General features: G+C 29.8%; 1 protein-coding gene across 1 annotated transcript; it reads right to left on the bottom strand.

Annotated features, from left to right (window-relative positions):
- Positions 1-1691: 1691 nt before the first annotated feature.
- On the bottom strand, positions 1692-20596 carry Ero1L (endoplasmic reticulum oxidoreductin-1-like protein). Its single transcript, XM_088233348.1, has 11 exons — positions 20162-20596; positions 19871-20005; positions 15945-16088; positions 14469-14594; positions 12159-12298; positions 10844-10983; positions 7228-7489; positions 6226-6379; positions 5262-5410; positions 2947-4049; positions 1692-2898 (listed from the first exon to the last, which is right to left on the bottom strand). The coding sequence occupies exons 1-10, from the start codon at positions 20270-20272 to the stop codon at positions 3998-4000; spliced, it is 1413 nt and encodes a 470-aa protein (XP_088089474.1). The 5' UTR covers positions 20273-20596; the 3' UTR covers positions 1692-2898; positions 2947-3997.
- Positions 20597-20894: the final 298 nt, after the last annotated feature.

Here is a 20894-nt window from a genome sequence, read left to right on the forward strand (position 1 = left end):
AGATAAAAGGTAATATTTGTTTGTAGATCAATCACACAAAATTAGTTAAGTCCTGGAAATACTTTTTGACTAGATAACAAAGTAAATAGAGAATAATAAAAAGTTATTTTTGTTTTTTTTTTAAATTATGCGTGAATTAAAGTAATGCCACCCAATTTAAGAATTTAGCTGTCCAGAAACATTTAGATTTAAAAAAATGAAACAGCGCATTCCTAGATACATATTTGGCCACTTTTCGTTAGAGAATTACATTTGTATCTACATAAAACAAATCAAAATTTACATTTAAGCACTTTATATTGGAAATTTGAGTTTTTTTTTATCCAATAAGTTTTTGTTTTTTATGAGTAGTCTATATCGCTCACTTCAATATCATTTGATTGACAACAAACTAAATGCTTCATATCAATAATATTAAGTGGAAATAGAAGTTATTTCTCAAGTCTTCTCAGTTATTTTCAAAACCATTGAGCATAAAATGAATAAAACATCAATTAGTTTCATTTGACACTTGCATGGTCCAGAAATTAAAAAAAAAAGTTAATATCAGATATATATCTCCAAACCATTTTATTAAACATTCAGTCATGCAGCTATTCCTTCATTAACAGCAAAAATTATCTTTAAAATAGTTTATACTGTATACCTTCTCTTAGCAAAATAATGAACCTGTAAATTTGAACTGTTAATGCAATAATGGAAGAATTTATTGAAATAATTACTATTTTATAATTATACTTTTGACTCCGGCGATGCATGTATTGGAGTACGCATAGTTATGGCTAATAACGTTGGTAAATAAATATTTAAGTTAGATAAAAAGAAATATGTGATACCAGGACGAAACATTAATTTTGTGCAAATGCATGTCAAACTTACGTAATTATTATAAGAAAAAATAGAATGATTATTTACAAAATCCACATTAAGTCAATAAATACAGTCACACAAGCATACTTACACATAAAGCATGATATTATGAAAATGAACATAACTCTTTTGCATAAATATAATACCAGCAATATGATGTACACATGAAGATAAAACATAGCAAAAAAACAATTTGGGCATAAAGAAATTATCATTATAAAATTATGTTATTGTGTGTTGAATCAAATAACAAAAATATGTACAGTAGGTTACCTACAAATATGAAGAGGAATGCTCAGTCATGAGATAAATAAATAAAAATATGCATAAAATACATTTTCATTCCAAAGAAAAAGTGAGCATAACCTAAGGAATAAAAATAATTTTATTGACCAACAATGATTTTTTTTTTCCAACAATAGGGAATTATCACCATCACAGAATATCGGATTTCAATTTACAGTACCTGAAAATGGGACAGTATAAATTTCATCAACAACGTAATACAAGTAGGATTGCGATAGTCCGTCCAATGCAGTTTAGATTTAATAGATATGCAGAACTCGTATAAATTCAAATGGATTAACAAATAGAAATTACATAAAATAAAATAGGTATGTAGATTTTTGAAGTCAATGCTGAATAAAGTTGTAGTAATATTTGGGTAAGATCACCCTCAAGATTATCCCTGCAATCGATTATGTAACGACTGAAGAAAAAGTCACTGCAGGTTCATCTAAAAATAACTGCAACAATGTAATTCTATATTTAACTAGCCCAAAACCTATGTACTATGGTTTGAAATATTCACCGCTATACAATTTTTTTTTCTAGACTTTGCACATTTTATTAAAACAAAGATCTCAACCATTTTATTAAAAAAAAAAACATTTTTATTACGTTAGTACCTACATATTACCGTCACCTAAAATTTTACTATTGTAAATTTGTTCTAGTTGTGACGTTATGATACTTTTATTATGCAACATTATTGAACACTTTTCAAGAGACCGCGCAATTTCATTTGTGTTTTAATAATGTAAAATAAAAAAAAAACATTAAGGTATCTTTTTTGCTAAACGGAAAAACAGCTGATCCTAATAATCATATTCAATTTCAATACTAGAATGAAAAAAGTACCACCCCAATTAGGTATTACTAAGGAAGCAAACTAAAATTAAGATAGAAAATTTTGAAAATATCACATTGCACAAGGAATTATTTTATTTCATGACAGTAGTTGGAATAATCGGCATGCATGCATGAGAAGATGCATGAATGTAGACGAAGCGAGGTATATGTGCAAAGACAAAGTGACGTGGTGTTCTATCCTTTCGCCTTTCCCTATGGAGAAACGATATGATGATTCGTTTAGTTTGTTTTGAATAGGGTTATTTCACTATTTAATCTTTAATTTTTAAAATATGATTAGTGTAGTACTTTAAAAATAATTTATGAAACCATTGTTTCAATACTTGACATATTTTAATAATTATTTCCAGTTTGTGAAATAATTCTATTGGCTGCCTTAGTGAAGTATTTCAATAAAAAATCACTACCTTTTTAAAATATGCTATAATAAAAACTAAGTTTAAAAAAATATTTTATATTTCCTGAACTAAGTTTTTTTGGTGAAATTAAACATTATAATTGCTTTAAAACAGTTTTTAACATAACTTAAAGTTTATTTTTAGTTTTTAAAAACAGGCTTTGAATGACTTTTACTGCAAGCATATGAAACAATATTATTTAAATAATGTATTGTAATTCCTTAAGAGGATACGCGGTGCCCGAGAAATTTGATGAATAGGTATTTGAACATAGTTTGTCAGTCACTTTCTCGCAGATGCCTGCCCGATATCGTGCGAAAAGGACAACTGCATGTCGGACTGATTATGCCTAACTAAAATCAACAGATTTGTGGTTTCGTTGTCTTGTACCCCAAAACTGAACCGATGTTGTTTTTTTTTTTGAGAAAAAGTATCAGAATGAAATTTTCTGTGTCCGTACCTTTTGTGTTTTTCAAAACTGTTTATCATATTTGTACACCGTATGTCCGAAGACAGCAGATAAAACTGTGCGCCTTTATGGGTTTTTGGATGGTCCTAGCTCCCATAAGAAACAATTTATTAAAAAAGCAAAACTATAGAGACGCCAATGGTAAATATCTATAGTAAGTAAAAAATCATTGCCCTAATGACATAATCCAGGGAGAAAATATGGGAATACGTTTGTATGTGGCCTCCGTGGTTAAGACACTTGACTCGCACACGGAAGGTTATGGGTTCAATTCCCGATAAGAACACAAAAATTAAATGTGATTTTTCTCAAGCCTGGGTGTACTGTGCTGTAATTCATCATCATAATTCCCTTCAATTCATCATCATCATAGGGCACTGCATAGGTACACCGATTGCAGCGTATATTGATCATTTTTATTACATGAAGGTAAGATGATCAGTCTTATGCTTTAGGTACCAGTCCAGGGACTATGAAATATTCTAATGTAAAAACACCTTTTTAAAATAAGTCATTCATGTCAACCATGTCGGGAATCAAACCCGAGACCTCTTGGATGATAGGCAAACGCGTTGACTGATACACCACGAGGTCGACTGCTGTAATTAGGCGTCAAAGCCTGTTGTGGTGGAAAAAAAAGTCAATAACAAAATTCAAATTTTAAAACAAGTATGATAAAAAATCAGACCGCGTTTCCTCTTAAAGGGGCAATATTGCTTTGCAAATTGGATGTAAAGTAGAAATTAAATTTTTGCAATGAAAGATCAGGAACAAAGTCAATACAGTGCAAATATTGAATGTGAACATGTTAGGTCATATATTTATATACAATTAAAGAAAATTTAAATATTAACGCCTGATAAATATCGAAAGGGATTTAGTAAAATATGCTTTTGAAATTACATACATAATTTGAAGTAAAATCAATTTTGATTATTACCGTAGTTTGTGAATCATAATTTTCAACAATGACAATTTTGCATTAATATTTTCAATACATGTATTTCCACAAAGCATTAAATTTTTATACAAAGGAAAATATGCAGGTAAGAAATTATTTTCTTAAACATTGTGCCAAAACTTTAAATTACTTATATTATACTCAGTGTTACCGGAGCATTTTCCTAAAATCTTCTAATTCTCTAATACTTGTTGATAATCTGAAATGGAAAAAAAAGACAGTTACATAATGGTTTATTGAATTATTATAAATAAAAAAATTACACATGACACAATTAATCATTATTTTCACGTCCTGACTTGCTAGATTATTCCGTATTAAGTCGGGACTACATACAAAATCATTCGAGCAATATACACAGATATATTATATATCGTTACAGTTTTACGGTTTATCAGATTTAACACAACTTTTGTTCAGAGAAAACAGTTTTCACCTCAGGAGTGAATGGTAGCGAAGTTTTTTTCAATACAAAAAAATTAAACACTGTACGGATATTAGTTTTATACACATATAGATTATTTGAAGTCCTAACAGAAAATGCCAAAATAACATTTTTAATCATTTGCGGAGTTTTACAAGTTAAGGTGAGGATATGGTTTAATCTCAACCAATATTGTTTCACTTTTGTTAAGTATTGCAAATTTGGTCAAGTAATCTCCCATCTGAGGTATCCAATTACTTAATGGCATTTAATACTTTTTTTTTTGTTGTGTAACCTTTATTTCACGGTCCATCATGTTAAACACCCTCGTGACGTTAACCTAAAGCTTTTTCTCACAATGTAAATATAACAATAGATTGTGCCATATTTCCAGTTTATTTATTTTAATTTTATTTATTTATTCATATTTTTCGCTTACAAACTATAAATTAATAATAAAAATAATGTGACCTCACTGGGGTTTCCCGTGCCGAGACACTTAACAATTTAGTTTTTTTTTATTACATTTGAGAATAAACAAAGAAGACTCACTTAAAAAACAAACATAATTAACAAATATTCAGACAGTTTTAAAAACAAGGTATTTATATACATCTATATTATTTATATTACAAAACACACAATGAAAACAACAAAAACCTAACATAAGCCATACAGTTGTGGAGCAGTTGATTCAGAATTGGTATGGGCGAATGAGACAATCCATTTTACTTCTACCTAGCTCCACTATCCATTTTTTTATAGCCTTTTTAAACATTTTCTCATTACTAATTGCTTTAATAGATAGTGGAAGTAGGTTATAGATTATTTATTAATCCATTTCATTACCAAACTTCTTATTACATGAGTATTAGGCGAAAATATCACCACAAACAGCTGAGATTAGCTGGTCAGGAGTCGGGATACAAAAAAGGGTTAAAGAAAAATATAATTTTTAGAAATATTTTAAAAATCAAGAAGTCTAACCTTCCAAACGCATTCAACAGGGCAACAATTTCACTTCTTTCCAATTGAAATTGATTTTTGTGACGAATCGGTAGTTTGCCACTCATCGGGTCTACACCATCAAACTTACCGGAGAACAAAATTTTTAGAGCAGTTCCCAAACCTTGAACCTTGAATCAATTCATTAAAAAATCTATAAAGGTTAAGTATTTACAATACATAACAGGAAATAAAAGAAAAAAAGACAGTCATAGAGAAGAAAATCTTTACCAAAATTATAATGACTACCAGTCTTAAGACACCTTCACGATAATTTAGTGTGCATTTTGAGTTTTACTAAAATGTTCATAATCTTTTTTAAAGTACTACTAAGGAATACCTTTTGTTTTTTATTTTATTTAGGAAAATAAACATTTTACAGAAACTGTACCAAGTTTCCACATATCATATTTTAAAAAATCTGCATTGCCACCTGAACCTCTAAGCGAATATGGCCGTACCACATATGTCTCAAATAATTCAATTTTATGCATAAAATACTATATGGATTTACATCGTAGTGCCGTTTGTCAAAAATCTTCCATTGAATTTATTCATAAAAATGAAATGGCAATGCAATCTATGGTTGATAAGTGTAAATGTTTTGAAGAAAAATGTAGATTTCAACAAAACTACAGCGAACACTTTTTTCTCTCAAAAACTCACATTCTTAGAGGTTAATGAGGTTTCCACAAAATATTTAGGTCTTATGCAAAAGTCTAATAAAATACATTATATGTCTACTATCTATGACTCATATTTAAACAGGGAAGGAATTATGACGAGGAAGCGTAGAGGAAAATATAATACAAATGCGAGTTCATTCTAGACCAATCCTGTTGTAATGTATGTATTTGTATTCTAATTTTCTATGATTGATGTGTTAGATTCAAATCGTTGGAATTTGTCAAAAATATACCGGTACATTGAAAAACAGATTAATTACCTGTAATTTTCCCCATAATTTACATTTATCACACCCCACACAGTCCATAATCCGTGAAATATTTCGGAAATGTTGCTTGAATTCATCCTTAAGCTTTATCGCCTGTTCTCCGCCAGCAAACATCACACTCTCGTTGAAGTGGTCGGGGAAAGAACTGAAACATTTAATGAAAATGTAAATAATTATAGAAAAAAAACAAGAAATCAAAAACGTTACACGGATAGTCTGCTAATTATCTGAGATCACAAATTAAACAATGTATTAAAATAACATAATTGTTGAAATCCGAATTCGTCAAATCATTATTTATTATAAAAGACCATGGAATTTGACATATCAATGGAAATGTGTAGTTACAAGAAAATATACAACAATTTTGTTTTATTCCAACTATCATCACATGAAAAAGAACATGGATTATTGCATTACTTTTAATGTATTAATGATCTACAATAATAAGTGGTTTTTATAATAACCATAAAAAACAAAAATACAGATTCCCACTTTTAATTATGTAAAACTAAAATAGTCCTTGACAACTGTTCGCAGTTGAATGAACAATAGAATGTTTTAAGCTACCTCTCCAAAAATTTGACAAGGTGTGTAGATTTTCACGGCCACTCTTATCAATACAATGGATGTTTTTTGAGTGAACCGGTGTAGGTGAACTTAAGCTCACTCCTGCAACAGAGGTTGAAACGTTGGGACAAGATCATCTTCATCGTCAATTTAACCAAGAAATAATATTTGGCATGAACAAATTCATGGGGGACATGTCAAAAGTCAGAATAATCGTCATGATATGAATGAATGTAGAGAAAGCGAGGTCTGTATGCAAAGACATGGTGATGTGGCGTTCTATCCTCTCTGCCGAACCCCACGGTAATGGCGTGATCGTTTATTTCCTTTTTTAAATTTGTTTAAATAAACCTAAAAAAAACCTATGAGAGAAGGTCTCAATATCTGCGATTCAATTTAAAAAAAGATGTTTCGTGAACTTACTATACAACTCCGAGTAAATTTTTGATTGCGGCTCTAACTTCTTGATCTTCCTCATCATTTCCGGTAAAATATTCTACCCTTTCCAAGTACGGTCCTGCTTTAGCCAATGCCCTCATTTCCAACAGATAAATGAAGTACAGGTTTTTCAACCAATAAGGACCTTCTCCATTTGTCTGTGAAGGGTCAAACCGGCGTTGAAATTCTTCCAAGTTTGGTCCCCATTCACTGGTAGCAGATGTGGAAAAATCCAAACCATGTTTCTCTAAAATTAAAACACAATACTTTAATTTTGATTGGGTTAATAAATATTTTAAACGTATGTAATTTAACTACAGCATTGAGGAAATTGATAAAAAATACACTAACAACATGTTATGCCATACATCGTGGCTATGCTTCAGACAGCACTGCAGCAATGACGTCCAGATGACACTGAAATATGGTCCTAAATGTCCTCAAGAGAAGTACTAATGATACAGAGAAAAACAACCCAGAAAAAAATATTTGTAACGATACATTTGTTTACCAACAAAAAGCATCTAGTAAAACTGTGGACAGTATTACAAACTGATTCTTCTTGAGCAAAAATCAGAACGTTTTATCAAAAAATAAAAACGCCGCATTTTGATTATATCAAGATAGGTATTGTCAATTCGGTTGGTTCGTGAATGTCACAAATAGTTTATACTTTTCAAGAGACTTATAAAAAAGAATATTTAAACAAATATCAAGGTGATAAATATACATCATAAAAAAGGTACATTAATGAATAGAAGAAAAACAGATTACGAGAAAAAATTTAATGAATGAGATATAAAAAATCAGTTGTGAATGTAATGAGTGATATCTGGTAATATTTACATATTGGATAAACTAGAAGACAAATGAATCAATCTTCGGAAAATAAGAATTCTTCTGACAAAACTAAAATCAAATATTTACTATAAGCGTATGCACTTAAATAATTTGAATACTAGGAGACTGGTTTCCGGTAAATAAAGCGAGAACCATAACAGCTGTATTCATAACTGAATTATTTTTAATTCTGAGAACACGTGTTTACACATGGCTTTGCAATGCTACAAAATATGAAACATGTCATTATTGGCACAATTTACTTCAATTAAAAGAAATCGTTTGAAGAAAGAGAACAGAGAATGTTCAGTTTCGAAAGTCCATAAATATTTATTTGCTTAAATTTCAAAGTATGGAAAAAATACTTTTATATCCAGTTTTCTGTATGATTCATAGTTCTGTATAGATCATAATAAAATTGTGTATATGTTATGCACAAATAAAACATAAAAACTTTCTAAATAAAAACTTAGCAGAGTTTTTCAATTTCAGTTTTGACAAAATCAGCAATCGGCTTTTATTATAATTTTATGTAGCTTTATGCTTATGATAATATAAGTACATTATATACATTTACTTTTGTCCTTAGTTTTAAATAATCTTCCAAAAAGTATACAAGATTAAATAAATATTCCAATTATAAGCGGGAAATAATTATTTTATTAATATGCAAAGAATTATGGTCTCCCAGTTAGTATATGTTTTAACAATAATTATTTGCTTTTGGCAACAACGTAATGTACTTCGCCAAATATTATTTGTGCATTAATTGCATAATTAAAAAAAAACTTTTTATGTCAAAAAATAAATAAATTGTAAAATGCATATACATATTTATTTTTATAACAATGAAGTACTTAATAAATAATATGTTACATATAACTATGCTGATTTACACAAATCGGAAATTATAATATTTTTTTAACTATCCTAGTTTGATTGTTATTATTTAGAACATTCAAAATTATAAATAAAAAAAATATTTATTTTTAGTTGTTATTCATATACATTCATGTGCGTTACTTAATAAAATAGTTTTAAAATAACTAAGTTTAACGTGCACTATTCATGCATCCTTAAATGATCAAAGTTTGACATAAATGTAACACATTTAGGAAAAAACAGTTTCATTTTATGTTGTCCGTATACACATAAATCCGGTAAATTACTGCGCGATAAAATAAATGGCAGTTAATTGCTTTGTTCTAGTTACATGTGATAAAATAAATAACTTGCAGTTAGAAGCGTGATAACAATAAAGAACATTAAAACGTGCGAGTGAGAATTCCACCATTTTATTTGAAAATTAAAATGCGTAGAATAATACTAATGTCCAAATTATATATATATATATACATACAATTAAAGAAATAATGTATGTGTAATAAAATATTTGTGTAATATTTATTTAAGAGGTAAGTTTTCTTTTTTTGGGTTGAATTTTAATTACATTCATCAAAAATTAACAGGCTCTGCAAATAGAGGGTTTTTTTTATTTCATTTTATCTAGGAAACATACAGTCAGTTACATAGTTTTATATTTTACACAGTTAGACTTAACTCTAATGGACCAGTAAAGTTTCCATATTATAAAATAATTATATGTAAGGTTATTAATGAACGTACAAAAAAGAGAAGGAAAAAAACATAAATGGAAGTTGTTTAAAAATTAAAATTAAAGTAAAAAAAGTTATTTTAAAGTTCGTAGTAAGTATTTACAAATGGAAATAATATTAAAAATGAATAAAAGGGTTGAAGCTTTAATCAATAACATATACAAAAAAGGTTATATCCGTAGTGTGAAATTGGTCGCAAAAATTTGGAAAATAAAGTGGACCTACCATCTCTTTTTCGAAGAATTATTTATATACAAGAAAGACGGCTAAATATGATATGTATGCCTTTTTATAGGTATATTGAGTTACATAATATATCATCGGAACAACTATAGATGGCTTCAGCCAGACGACAGAATTTGGTTTAGGATACAGCACTACCCTATGTAAGGAGTACCACTTTACCCACCGTTAAACTACTGGGAGTCTTCCTTAATTCTGACCTTCCTCTTGACGCTCAAATTAGTAGAACGATAAGTTCATGCTTCTACCGGCGGGTACAAATTAAATGCATATGCAAAAATTTGCCAGTTGATGCCGCCTGTCAATTTATAAAAATGTTTGTAGTGTCTAGAGTCGATAATGTAATGATGTTTCCAAAAAAACTTAAAACTCACTTGTTCTCAAAATCATTTGAATAAATCGGTAGCATGTGATAACAAAGTAAATTGTTTTACTTAAATGACAAATTAAAGAATATTAAATTAAATTAATTTATTTATAGAATCATTTTGTAAAGCGCCTTTGAGGTATTTATTATATTACGAAAATGGCGCTATATAAGTTATCCATAATAATAACAATAATCAGATTCTTGAGGTATTTTTTAACATTTTGTGTAAATACGCTATGGTGAAAAAAAATCCTGCATAAATAAATGTTAAATGCATCTACTGACACTAGAATTGGGCTCGTAAACTAAAATTCTGATTTTTCAGAGCCCATCAATTGCTCTTCTTCATAATGTATAAAAAAACACATTTCGTGTTTTACCATTTTTGAACAGAAATATTTGTAACAAACAAAATACTAAAAAGTAATAAAAAAATTGGAAAAATCCAAACAAAAAATTTTTAAAAAAAGACTACTAGATATCTAATTTTAACATTAAATTATTTACATAAAAAGCAAAAAACAATTATTACCTGATAGAAGAAACTTAGAAGATAAATGTATGTTGATACTTGTATGGAGACCAGATATTACTCTGTAGAAAACTCTCTTCTCTAAACACATATTACTCAAATCCGAGCTATCGAGATATGGGAAAATACTCTTTTTTGGCCTGAAAATACACAAAATCTGTTCATTGACAATTTGTTAAATTGAAGAAATAAAAGCAACATAAGTGAAATAAATATTATCTATTGGAGTTTTTACTAGATATTAACAAAAAAATGTATTTTTGTTACAATGTACTTTATGTATAGTTGTGCATAACAAGATAACATAAATAATGAATAAAAGTATGTATTATGTTGTAAGTGTCCTCAATGAAATATCACAATAATGTCATTATTAGAAGGAGAGATTTTTCTTTATATTTCTTATGCGTGTATTGTAATTGAATAGAAAGGGGAGTTATTTAGATAAAAAAATACAAGTAATAAATATCAGGTATTTGTTTGTTATTACTTGGAACACGCTTAGGGTGGCACAAATCAATAAGGTCTCAAGTTACTAACTTTGTCAATATTAACTGAGCGCTAATTTATTTATGTAACATAAAAAAGGTACTTTGACTCAGGTGTAAAATTTAGCTATTAAATATATTTTTTTAGAAAACCACACTGATACAAATATTGATACTTAATATATTTATAGAAACATTATTAAACGGTTAAGAAGTCAAGATGAAAATATTTATGTTGACTGTTAATAAAATCGTTAAACCGCAAAATGGTGAACCAAATATGAATGACTTTTTTTGTAGTAAGGCGAGAAAGGGGTGACTTGATAGAGACGTATAAAATACACAATAGTTACTATAGCTGCCCAAATTCGAATTTGATGTTCAAACTAAAACAAGATGCTCGGCTTCGAGACTTCAATCCCAGGCTGGAGAAAACCAGATTCAACCTAAACCTACGGAAGCATTTCCTGAGCAATAGATACACCAACAACTAACTTTTATTAAAATAGATTAAGCTTTAAGCTACTCTGCTATTTAAAAAAAAAAATTATAACGCAAATACATATTTATTGGTATTTATGTTTAAAAATTATTAAAGTCTTTTTTCGTAAAAACATACACTTATTATATTGGTAAAAATTGTTTGAATATTATTTACGTGTTGAATTATCATCTTTTTGACTATTGAATAAAATATTATAAGCTATTTGTAGTGGATGTTATTACATAAAATGAGCACGTAAATATTTATATGCTATTGTTACTGGTTACATTATTGTTAATTTTAAAAGCGGTTTATGAATTTCATTGAAATATTGATAACTTACCTAAAGCAATTCTCCATGTAAATGCTTCTCCAAATCCTGTGCGCCGAGATACCTTTATACCCTGTATACCTCTCGGGGTTTAACATTAAGTCCACATATTCCTCGCCTCCATTTCCATCTGACATTTCACAGAAGTTATCCTTAAAATAAGTATTAATCAAGTTACACAAGGACACTTCGAGAAACATCGATATCTTTGGAGACTTGTTAAGCATTTTCAAGACGAGGGTTTGCAATTATTGTTGCCTTAGATTATCTTTTGTACATACTTGCCCCTTGCTTTTATTTTCTTCATGTTTTTACATAAGTTTCTTTCTCAATATTTAAGTTTGATAAACTTTATGGCCTCATTTTTTCAATTTCTTATGATTTTTGTAACTCGCATGCTGTGGACAGTTATAAAGGATTACTAGCCAGGCTATATTTAGTTTTGAATGTGTCGATGTAAGTGTTGATAGTAATTTGTTATTCCAAAAATAAATCAATCTATCCCCAATCACATCTTACATGTCATGCTAAATAAAAATACACATTACCCCACACTCAGTGGTGCACGGAGCACTGTATTGGCCCTACATTTGCAGCGTATCTGGATCATTCTTGGTACATAGAAGGTAAGGTGATCAGATGAAATATTGCAGTACCACATCCACCCTGTTAGGAATCGAACAAGGGACCTCCGTGGTAGGCGAAAGCTCCAACCACTACACTACGAAACAAACTTTTCTCAACTCGATTTTCTTTTCCAGGATGTTTACCGGAGAGCAGCATCGAGTCAAAAATAATCGTCCATTCTTCATTCTCCTGGACATAGTTTAAGAAAACAAAAAAAAATACAACCACATCATCATCATTCCCTTTCCGTACCTAATGGTGCATAGGGCACTGCATTGGTGCACCAATCACAGCGAATCTTGATCATTTTTGTTACATGAAGGTAAGATGATCAGTCTTACGCTTCAGGTGCCAGTCCAGGGACTATGAAATATTTTAGTGTGAAACACCCTTTGAAATAAATATTTCATATCAACCATGTCGGGAATCGAACCCGAGACCTCTTTTATGGTAGGCAAACGCGCTGACCATTACATCACGAGGCTGACAACCACACACATGTTTATTAAATCTGTCCACTTAATTAGCATCTCAAACATGTTTTTTTTTAATGATGTGGTGAAAGATACTTATATCCATTAAATTATATCCAAAGAAAATATTATGCGTAAATGCTCATTTTCTATTTCCATAATTCACTACAACACACAAAAATTCAACCATTTTATTTTTATTACTGTTATTTACAATAAATACCAATATAACTTTTTTTTTTTTTTTTAAAAAGAAATATTTGCGTTCTTATGATTTACCCAAATATTTAATTTTGAGGGCCATTTTCAACGAGTTGTAAATAACTCACTATTAGAAAATGGAATCAAGTTGGAGTAGAGTGAGATTCGAACCACGGACCTTTGGTCTGTGAGTCCGAGACACTAGCCACGGGACCACAACCCGATTAAAAACTCTTTTCATATTCGTGTCCCGACTTGATAGAAATAAAATTCTTGTTAAGTCAGGACTCACAGATAAGTTAAAAAGTCAAATAAATGATAGTAAAATAATTAAGAACTGTAATAATAATATTTTTAATATTCATATAAGTCAGCCTTTTTTTGCTGGGTATTTATACTTGTATTACACATAATTTCTTTTGAATAAATCATAATGAAATTAAACTAAACATTTTCCTCAATATAATTTTTTTAAAAACTAAGTCAGAGAACTTGTAGAATGTAATAATTTATTATGTAAATATTTTTTAAAAACCAGGAAAGAAAAAAAGTACCTAAATAAAAGATACATAATACATATTAGGTATTTTAAAAAATAAAGGTAACATATTATATACAATACGAAAATCCAGACTTTCTTACAATATGTATTATTGTGCATAATATATGTCTGTTAAAAGTTTAATGACCTTTAAAAAATGTTGGGGTTATCTACTAACTTGACACTTTTAATTATATATTTTATTATAGTACGCTTTTTAGCAACTGGCGATCAAGTTTTGTCATTATCCACTTCATCGGACTAACCGATAACTCGTCAGTATAAAAAATTGGTCAATGCAAAAGCTAAAAACTATACATATTTAATTTTTATTTATGTAACAAAATAATGCGGTTACACCAATATTTTTTTTGAAAAAGGGAATAACATTAATAAATAAATTGATTGTGCTTTTAACTTATAAATTCACAAAATATAATCAAAATATTGATGGGAAACTGAAGATCGATTAAAACTTACTTGAGCATCATCATGAGCTTGCCATTTCGCAAGTTCTTCATATGTGGCTGCGCTGATTGTTGTATTAATGGATCCTAATTGTTCGTTGTGATCTAAACTGCAGTCCTTTTGAGCAGCTTCCGAATACTATTAAAAAAAAAAACAACACATTCTTTCATAATTCTTATTTAAGTATTTAATTAGCATTAATAATATTACAAGGCATAATGTTTTTCTTCCCATTGAAAGAAAAAAAAAAGATGTCATAGCTAGGACGTGCACAAAATCTCTATGGCTTTATGAATTTCAGTTACTGACAAGTTGTAGACAGCAGTTTTGATTTAACAAACAATATATTTTTAAAATAGGTATACCTGCATACAAACAGACAGTCATATTAAAACTTGAGGGGGTGAAATCCAGCCTTTTGTCTATGAACATTTGGACAAACTCAAATATTGTAGTTAATAAATAATGTTTATTTTTTATAGTACATACTTTAAAAAAAAACAGTTCAACTAATTTCAATCAACAACAAAAAAGTTATTGGTAAGAGCTTATTTTTTTTTTGAAAATTAATATTTGCGTTCTTCTGGTTTGCCCAGAAATTTAACTTTTTGGGGCCATTTTAAGCAAATTGTAAATAACTCACTATTAGAAAACAGAAATCAAGTTGTAATAGAGCAGGGTTCGAACCTCAGACCTCTGATCTGGGAGTCCGGGCACTGGCCACGGAACCACAAGCTGATTATTTTTAAAAAAATGTTAATTTAAAAAATAATAAAATTATTATAAAACACAGCTTTGTCATTTTAATAAAATTAACATTTTATACTTAAAACAAATACATTAAAAATATTAGATTAAATATATTGTGTAAAACTAATTGACTGTGAGTTAAAAATGTGTTTTTAACTAATTATGTGGGTCTACACATTGTGGAAAAAGGATTTGAGCCAGACGCCTCAAATATTTTATCCAGAATATTTATAATCGCGATGTAATAGATTAAAAACACGATTTATCATGATCATTATTTCCCTATCCACACCAAGTGGAGCATAAGGCACTGCTGTATTGGCACTCCGATTGCAGAGAATATAGATCGTATTTGCTATGCGGAGGTAAGGCAATCAGTCTTGCGCTTCAGGTGCCAGTCCAGGAACATTGAAATATTTCACATCCACCTTGCCAGGAATCAAACCCAGGGCCACAAGAATGGTAGGTGAATGCGCCAAACAATACATGAGGTGGGTTTACCTCCACTTGATTTTTTTTTCAGGATTTTTACCTGTTAGTAGCCATCGAGTCGAAAATGCCGGTCAAGGGTTGTGGTTCATTTTCAAACTCAGAATTGTATGCTTCTTTTGGCCAAAATTGTTAGAAGTGTGGCCTTTGTCGCAAACACAGTCGAAATGTTCATTGCTAATGAGTACCATGTTTACATAAAAATAATTTCAGGGTTATGTTTGAAGTAGTAAAGAAATCATTTATTACCTTAGCAGCTGCATCTTCGAAAATGTGTTCAATGTGGTTAGATTGGTAATCTTTCAAACCTTCGGGTATATCATTCTCTTGACAGGCTTCCACATGACAATGTCGCATTGCACATCGACTATCGTCTGCCCAAAATGGACATGCCTGATGAAAAATATGTATTATTTGTTAAATTTATGCACTATATACAATATTAGACAATGAAAATAATGTATCCCCACAGAGGTAACCCGTGCCGAGGACTCTTTAACATCCACTTTTAATTTTTTGCATGTAAGAACAACTCACAGTAATAAAACGCTACCACTATATAGCTCCCCATACTAAGGAAAAATATCCTAGGATTATCATTCATAAAGTAAGCAATTGTTTACAGCTAAAAAATGGGCCGTTATTACTCAGGTCGAGAATCGCAAACAAAGCGACAAAACCAACAGTTACACGATTGTTGCTAAACCAAACCAAAAGTTTGCAACGGTTTCATTTTAGGCAGTGAAATGGCATCTCTATAGCTGTAGCGTGTTATTACTCTGAGGAGAATACACATAGAAAACATAATGTACAGATAGAAATTTACAAAATGAACAGTATATCATCATCATTCCCTTTCCGCACTTAATGGTGCATAGGGCACTTGATTGATACACCAGTCGCAGCGTATGGTGATCAATTTCGTTACATGAAGATAATATAATCAGTCTTACGCTTCAGGTACCAGTCCAGGGACTACGAAAAATTCTGGTGTGAAAACATCCTTTTTTAAATAAATATTTCATCATCAACCATGTTGGGAATCGAACCCGAGACCTCTTGCATGGTAGGCAAACGCGCTGACCACTACAGCACGAGGCCGACGCACAGTATAACTCTCAGTTTAAAACACTTAACATATTATGTTTTGTTTATTTTTTATTTTGAATCTTGAAATAGGGCACACATAAACATATTCTTATGTGTGGTCTAATAATAATGTACATATATTTAATTTATAAGTTATTTAACACACATTTCTTAACCTTCTATTTGAATTATGGTATTTTGTTTTCTTCTTAAATGTTTTTTCTCATTTCATAATATTTTTTTACCGCCCCATATAAAATAGAATTTTGTGACTTAGCCTTTTTTCTAAATGGGAGTCTGATTTTGACCTTTTCTCTGGTATTGTGATCATGTTCATGTTGGCTTTGATATATTTTTTCAAAAATTCAGTGTTTTCACTGTATACCTATATATTGTAATCATTTCGGCAAACTGATCAAGTCCAATCAATTTAATCCCAGTCAGTGAAAAATTCACTTTTCTCTTTTCTCAATCCAATGAAGTGCATATTATGTACTTCAGCATTACCTTCTTTCAGCACAAAAATGCTAAGGCTGCCAGATTACAGAGAGCTCCTTTGGGCAGCTTTTCTCATTCGGAAATGAGCAAATTTTCCATGTATGTGAGCACCGCAAAGGAGACATGTTCTCAGATGCGGTGTGCGGTATGTGGTGGGCAAGCTGTATACCTATTAATTATTTAAATTATAACCGTCATCATAATTTCCCCATCTCCACCTAGTGGTGCATAGGGCACTGTATTGGTACTCCAATTGCAGCATATTTTGATCATTTTTCTTAAATGGAAGGTGAGGTGATCAGTCTTACGCTTCAGATCCAGTCCAGAAACAGTGAAATATTGCAGTGTACAACCACCTTAAAATTAATATTTCACGTCCACCATGAAAGGAATCTAGCCTAGCACCTCAAGCATTGTAGGTAAACGCACTAACCACTACACTACGGGCGGACATACCTCCACTCGATTTCCTTTTTCACCTGAGAGCAGCCATCGAGTTGTAACACTCGTACACATATTATAAAACATACAAAAAATAAAAACACACACTATACATTTGTGGAGCAGGTATTTCAAAATTGGTTTGGCTGAATGACACAATCCATTTTACTTCTAACTACCTCCTCTATCCATTTCTTCATAGCGTTTTTAAACATTTGATAAATATAGTATATAGGGTATGTACCCTTGTCAGCTGAGTAAAGTGTACAAAAAAATGCATATATGATAAAATGTATGAATAAAAAAAATAGTTCAACCGTATTTTGCATATAATTCTCAAAAATTACTCGTAAATAACCATATGGGAAAATTGAGAATGATCTGATGTAGAGAGGCGTTCAAGCTTTTAATCACATGGGGCTAATCATCAGTCTCAATATTGTATAGAATTTTTAAATAACTTGGAAAAGTTCAAGCTCAGTGATATTTTGTACATTTATATCTTTAAAATATATTATTTTGTGTAAAGGTCAAGGTTTAAATGCCCTTTTTACATCCACATGAAAATGAAATAAACATGTTTATTTGAGTTTTAATTGACTTCTTTATTAATCTCAATATTCTTTAGTAATTTTGATTAGGTATTTTGTGATATTTTTGGGTGGTTAAAGATAAAATAATGGCTTACTAAAGATAATGGATTATTTTATACATGAGCATAAATTATTACTTCAATATAGGTAATCAATTAAAAAATTCGATCGAGATAAAAGAAAAACTTACACGCAATACTTAAATTATATAAATTTTTGGGTATTGGTTAGTTAGGTAAGAGTTTTCGCTTATTAGGTTTTTTTATTTAAGTTATTTTAAAAAAAGGTATTTGCGTTCTTATAATTTATCAAAATATTTCACTTTTGAGACTATTTTAGAAAATGGGAAACAAGTTGTGCTAGAGCGGGATTTGGACCTTCTGATTATGAATCCACGACACTACCCACGGTACCATAACCCGTCTAATGGATTTACAATGTTTTAATTCCTAGTAAAAAGCTCTAGATGTTATTTTTTACAATAAGCAGCTTGTTATGTTTTACTACTTTTACGCCATAAGATGGGCTAAAAATAATTATTTAATCACATATTATGTTAGAATATTTTATATATTAATTAAATAAAATTATTGTAGGTAATTAATTATGCATGGATCACACACTAAAAGATACTTGTTTGCCTAGTATTGGCAGACTCCCAAAATAAATCATTATCAATTGTGCAAAATTAATTTTAGATCTGAAATGTTGAAATAGTTATTTGTAAGCATTGCAATAACTTATATTGAAAATCTGAGATGCTGATGATATTCCACTACAATAATAAAAAGGAACCATTTACTAATTACCAGATACTTCTTTGCCTCGACTTTAAGTTGGGTTACAAAAAACTGGTTTTTTTTGTGAAGTTTGTATTTTACCAAATTCAGTAAAAACACAAGAAAATAGTTATTATAGATAATAAACAAAAAGAAATCATTCCCTTCTATCTACCGAGGTGTACTATGCATAAAGAACCTTCCAAACATACCTCACATAACAGTATGTCAAGGTACAAAAGCTGCTCATATAGTTTTACTAAAATGAAAAAATATATAGAACCCTCATTATACATTGTCCACTATCTCTAGATAGTAATGTCTTCATAAACAAATTACAAGAATTTATTAGAGATTCTGTATTTTGGTAAATATTCATCTTTCATTTGTGCTGTTAGGTTTATTTTTTGTTTCTTATATTAAAATATTTATACTGTGTATTTTTATTATGTACATGCTGTAATGTAAAACTGATAAAATCATGTATACCCACGCACAGGCTATGCCTATGTGGGATTTTTTCTTATTATTTTATTCTGTTTTATGTTATGTTTGTATGCTATGTAATGTAAGAAAAAAAATACAATAAATATTTTTTTAATATGAAAAATAGTAATTATTAACAAATGATACAACACACAAATACGTAATATAAATAAAAATATAACGGAACCAATTAATCACAAATAATCAAAAGAACAGTACCCTCAACAATTGTACATTTAATTGATAAATGGCAATTATTTCAAATGTCATTAAAAGGGCGAAAACATACCTTATTTAAATTTACTTTGTAAAATCGAAAGAAGTCTTTTACAAGTAGGCTTTGTAGTCTCGGAAAAACTTTCACATTATTAAAATAGTCCACGGTGTCAATATTACAACTACAATCGTCAAGATTTCCCTGCAGCTGAAATATTAATTAAAACATACACAAATGGCCACACTCAACTTCAAATATATAACTTAAAGAATTAATGAACTTTCTAAATAATATAAATGCTGTTTTAACCCAATGATTCGTATCAATTCACTTATAAACATCTATAATTCTATGCATCTATACCTGGCAAAAACACGGTTCACTGTCTTTTAATTCAGTTCCAAAATAGCCACCAGTAACATACACTAACCCGAAAAATACACTAATAAATAAAATATTTTTTTTATTAAACATTTTGTGAAATTGTTTAATATATTAAACTTTAATTAAAGTAAACATTATAATTTCCCTGCAAATGTCACCTCCGACACTGACAGTCAGCCGCGAAACCGTAAAAAACACAGAAACACCAACAATCCACTACCAACTCAAGGAACGAGGAAATAGGCTGAATATTCCTTCAAAATAAATATTGCCACCTTATTTTACACAACTCTCAGGAGACACTGAATTAAAATAGAAATATTTTACTGTTCTTTCAAACATTGTTAAGTCGTTGCGTCGAATGCCTATTATTTGCCTCCAAAGAAAGCGCACCACGTCAGGCTTACTCATACCAATATAAATAATATAATATTACGGAGTTAGGTGACGAGTTGCATATATAATTGTGACGTATCTGCGTATCTCGTCATTCAATATTCTATTCGATATACGATTGACGCCCCTTTAGTACTTCTTACGTGATGTGCGTCAGCTGTGCAACATTTCTACTGTAAATTATGTTTTTTTTTTTTTAACATTTTCATTATCTTTGTAATAATATTTTTTAATTTTAAAGAAAATTTATTTAAATTTCCCGCTCAACCCATTTGATATATCCACAGATTTTTTTAAAGTTACAAAGTTTGCCATT

This window comes from Micrasema longulum, unplaced genomic scaffold (assembly GCF_059751315.1).
Source record: "Micrasema longulum isolate JH-2025_06_02 unplaced genomic scaffold, ASM5975131v1 h1tg001085l, whole genome shotgun sequence".
Lineage (NCBI taxonomy): Eukaryota > Metazoa > Arthropoda > Insecta > Trichoptera > Brachycentridae > Micrasema > Micrasema longulum.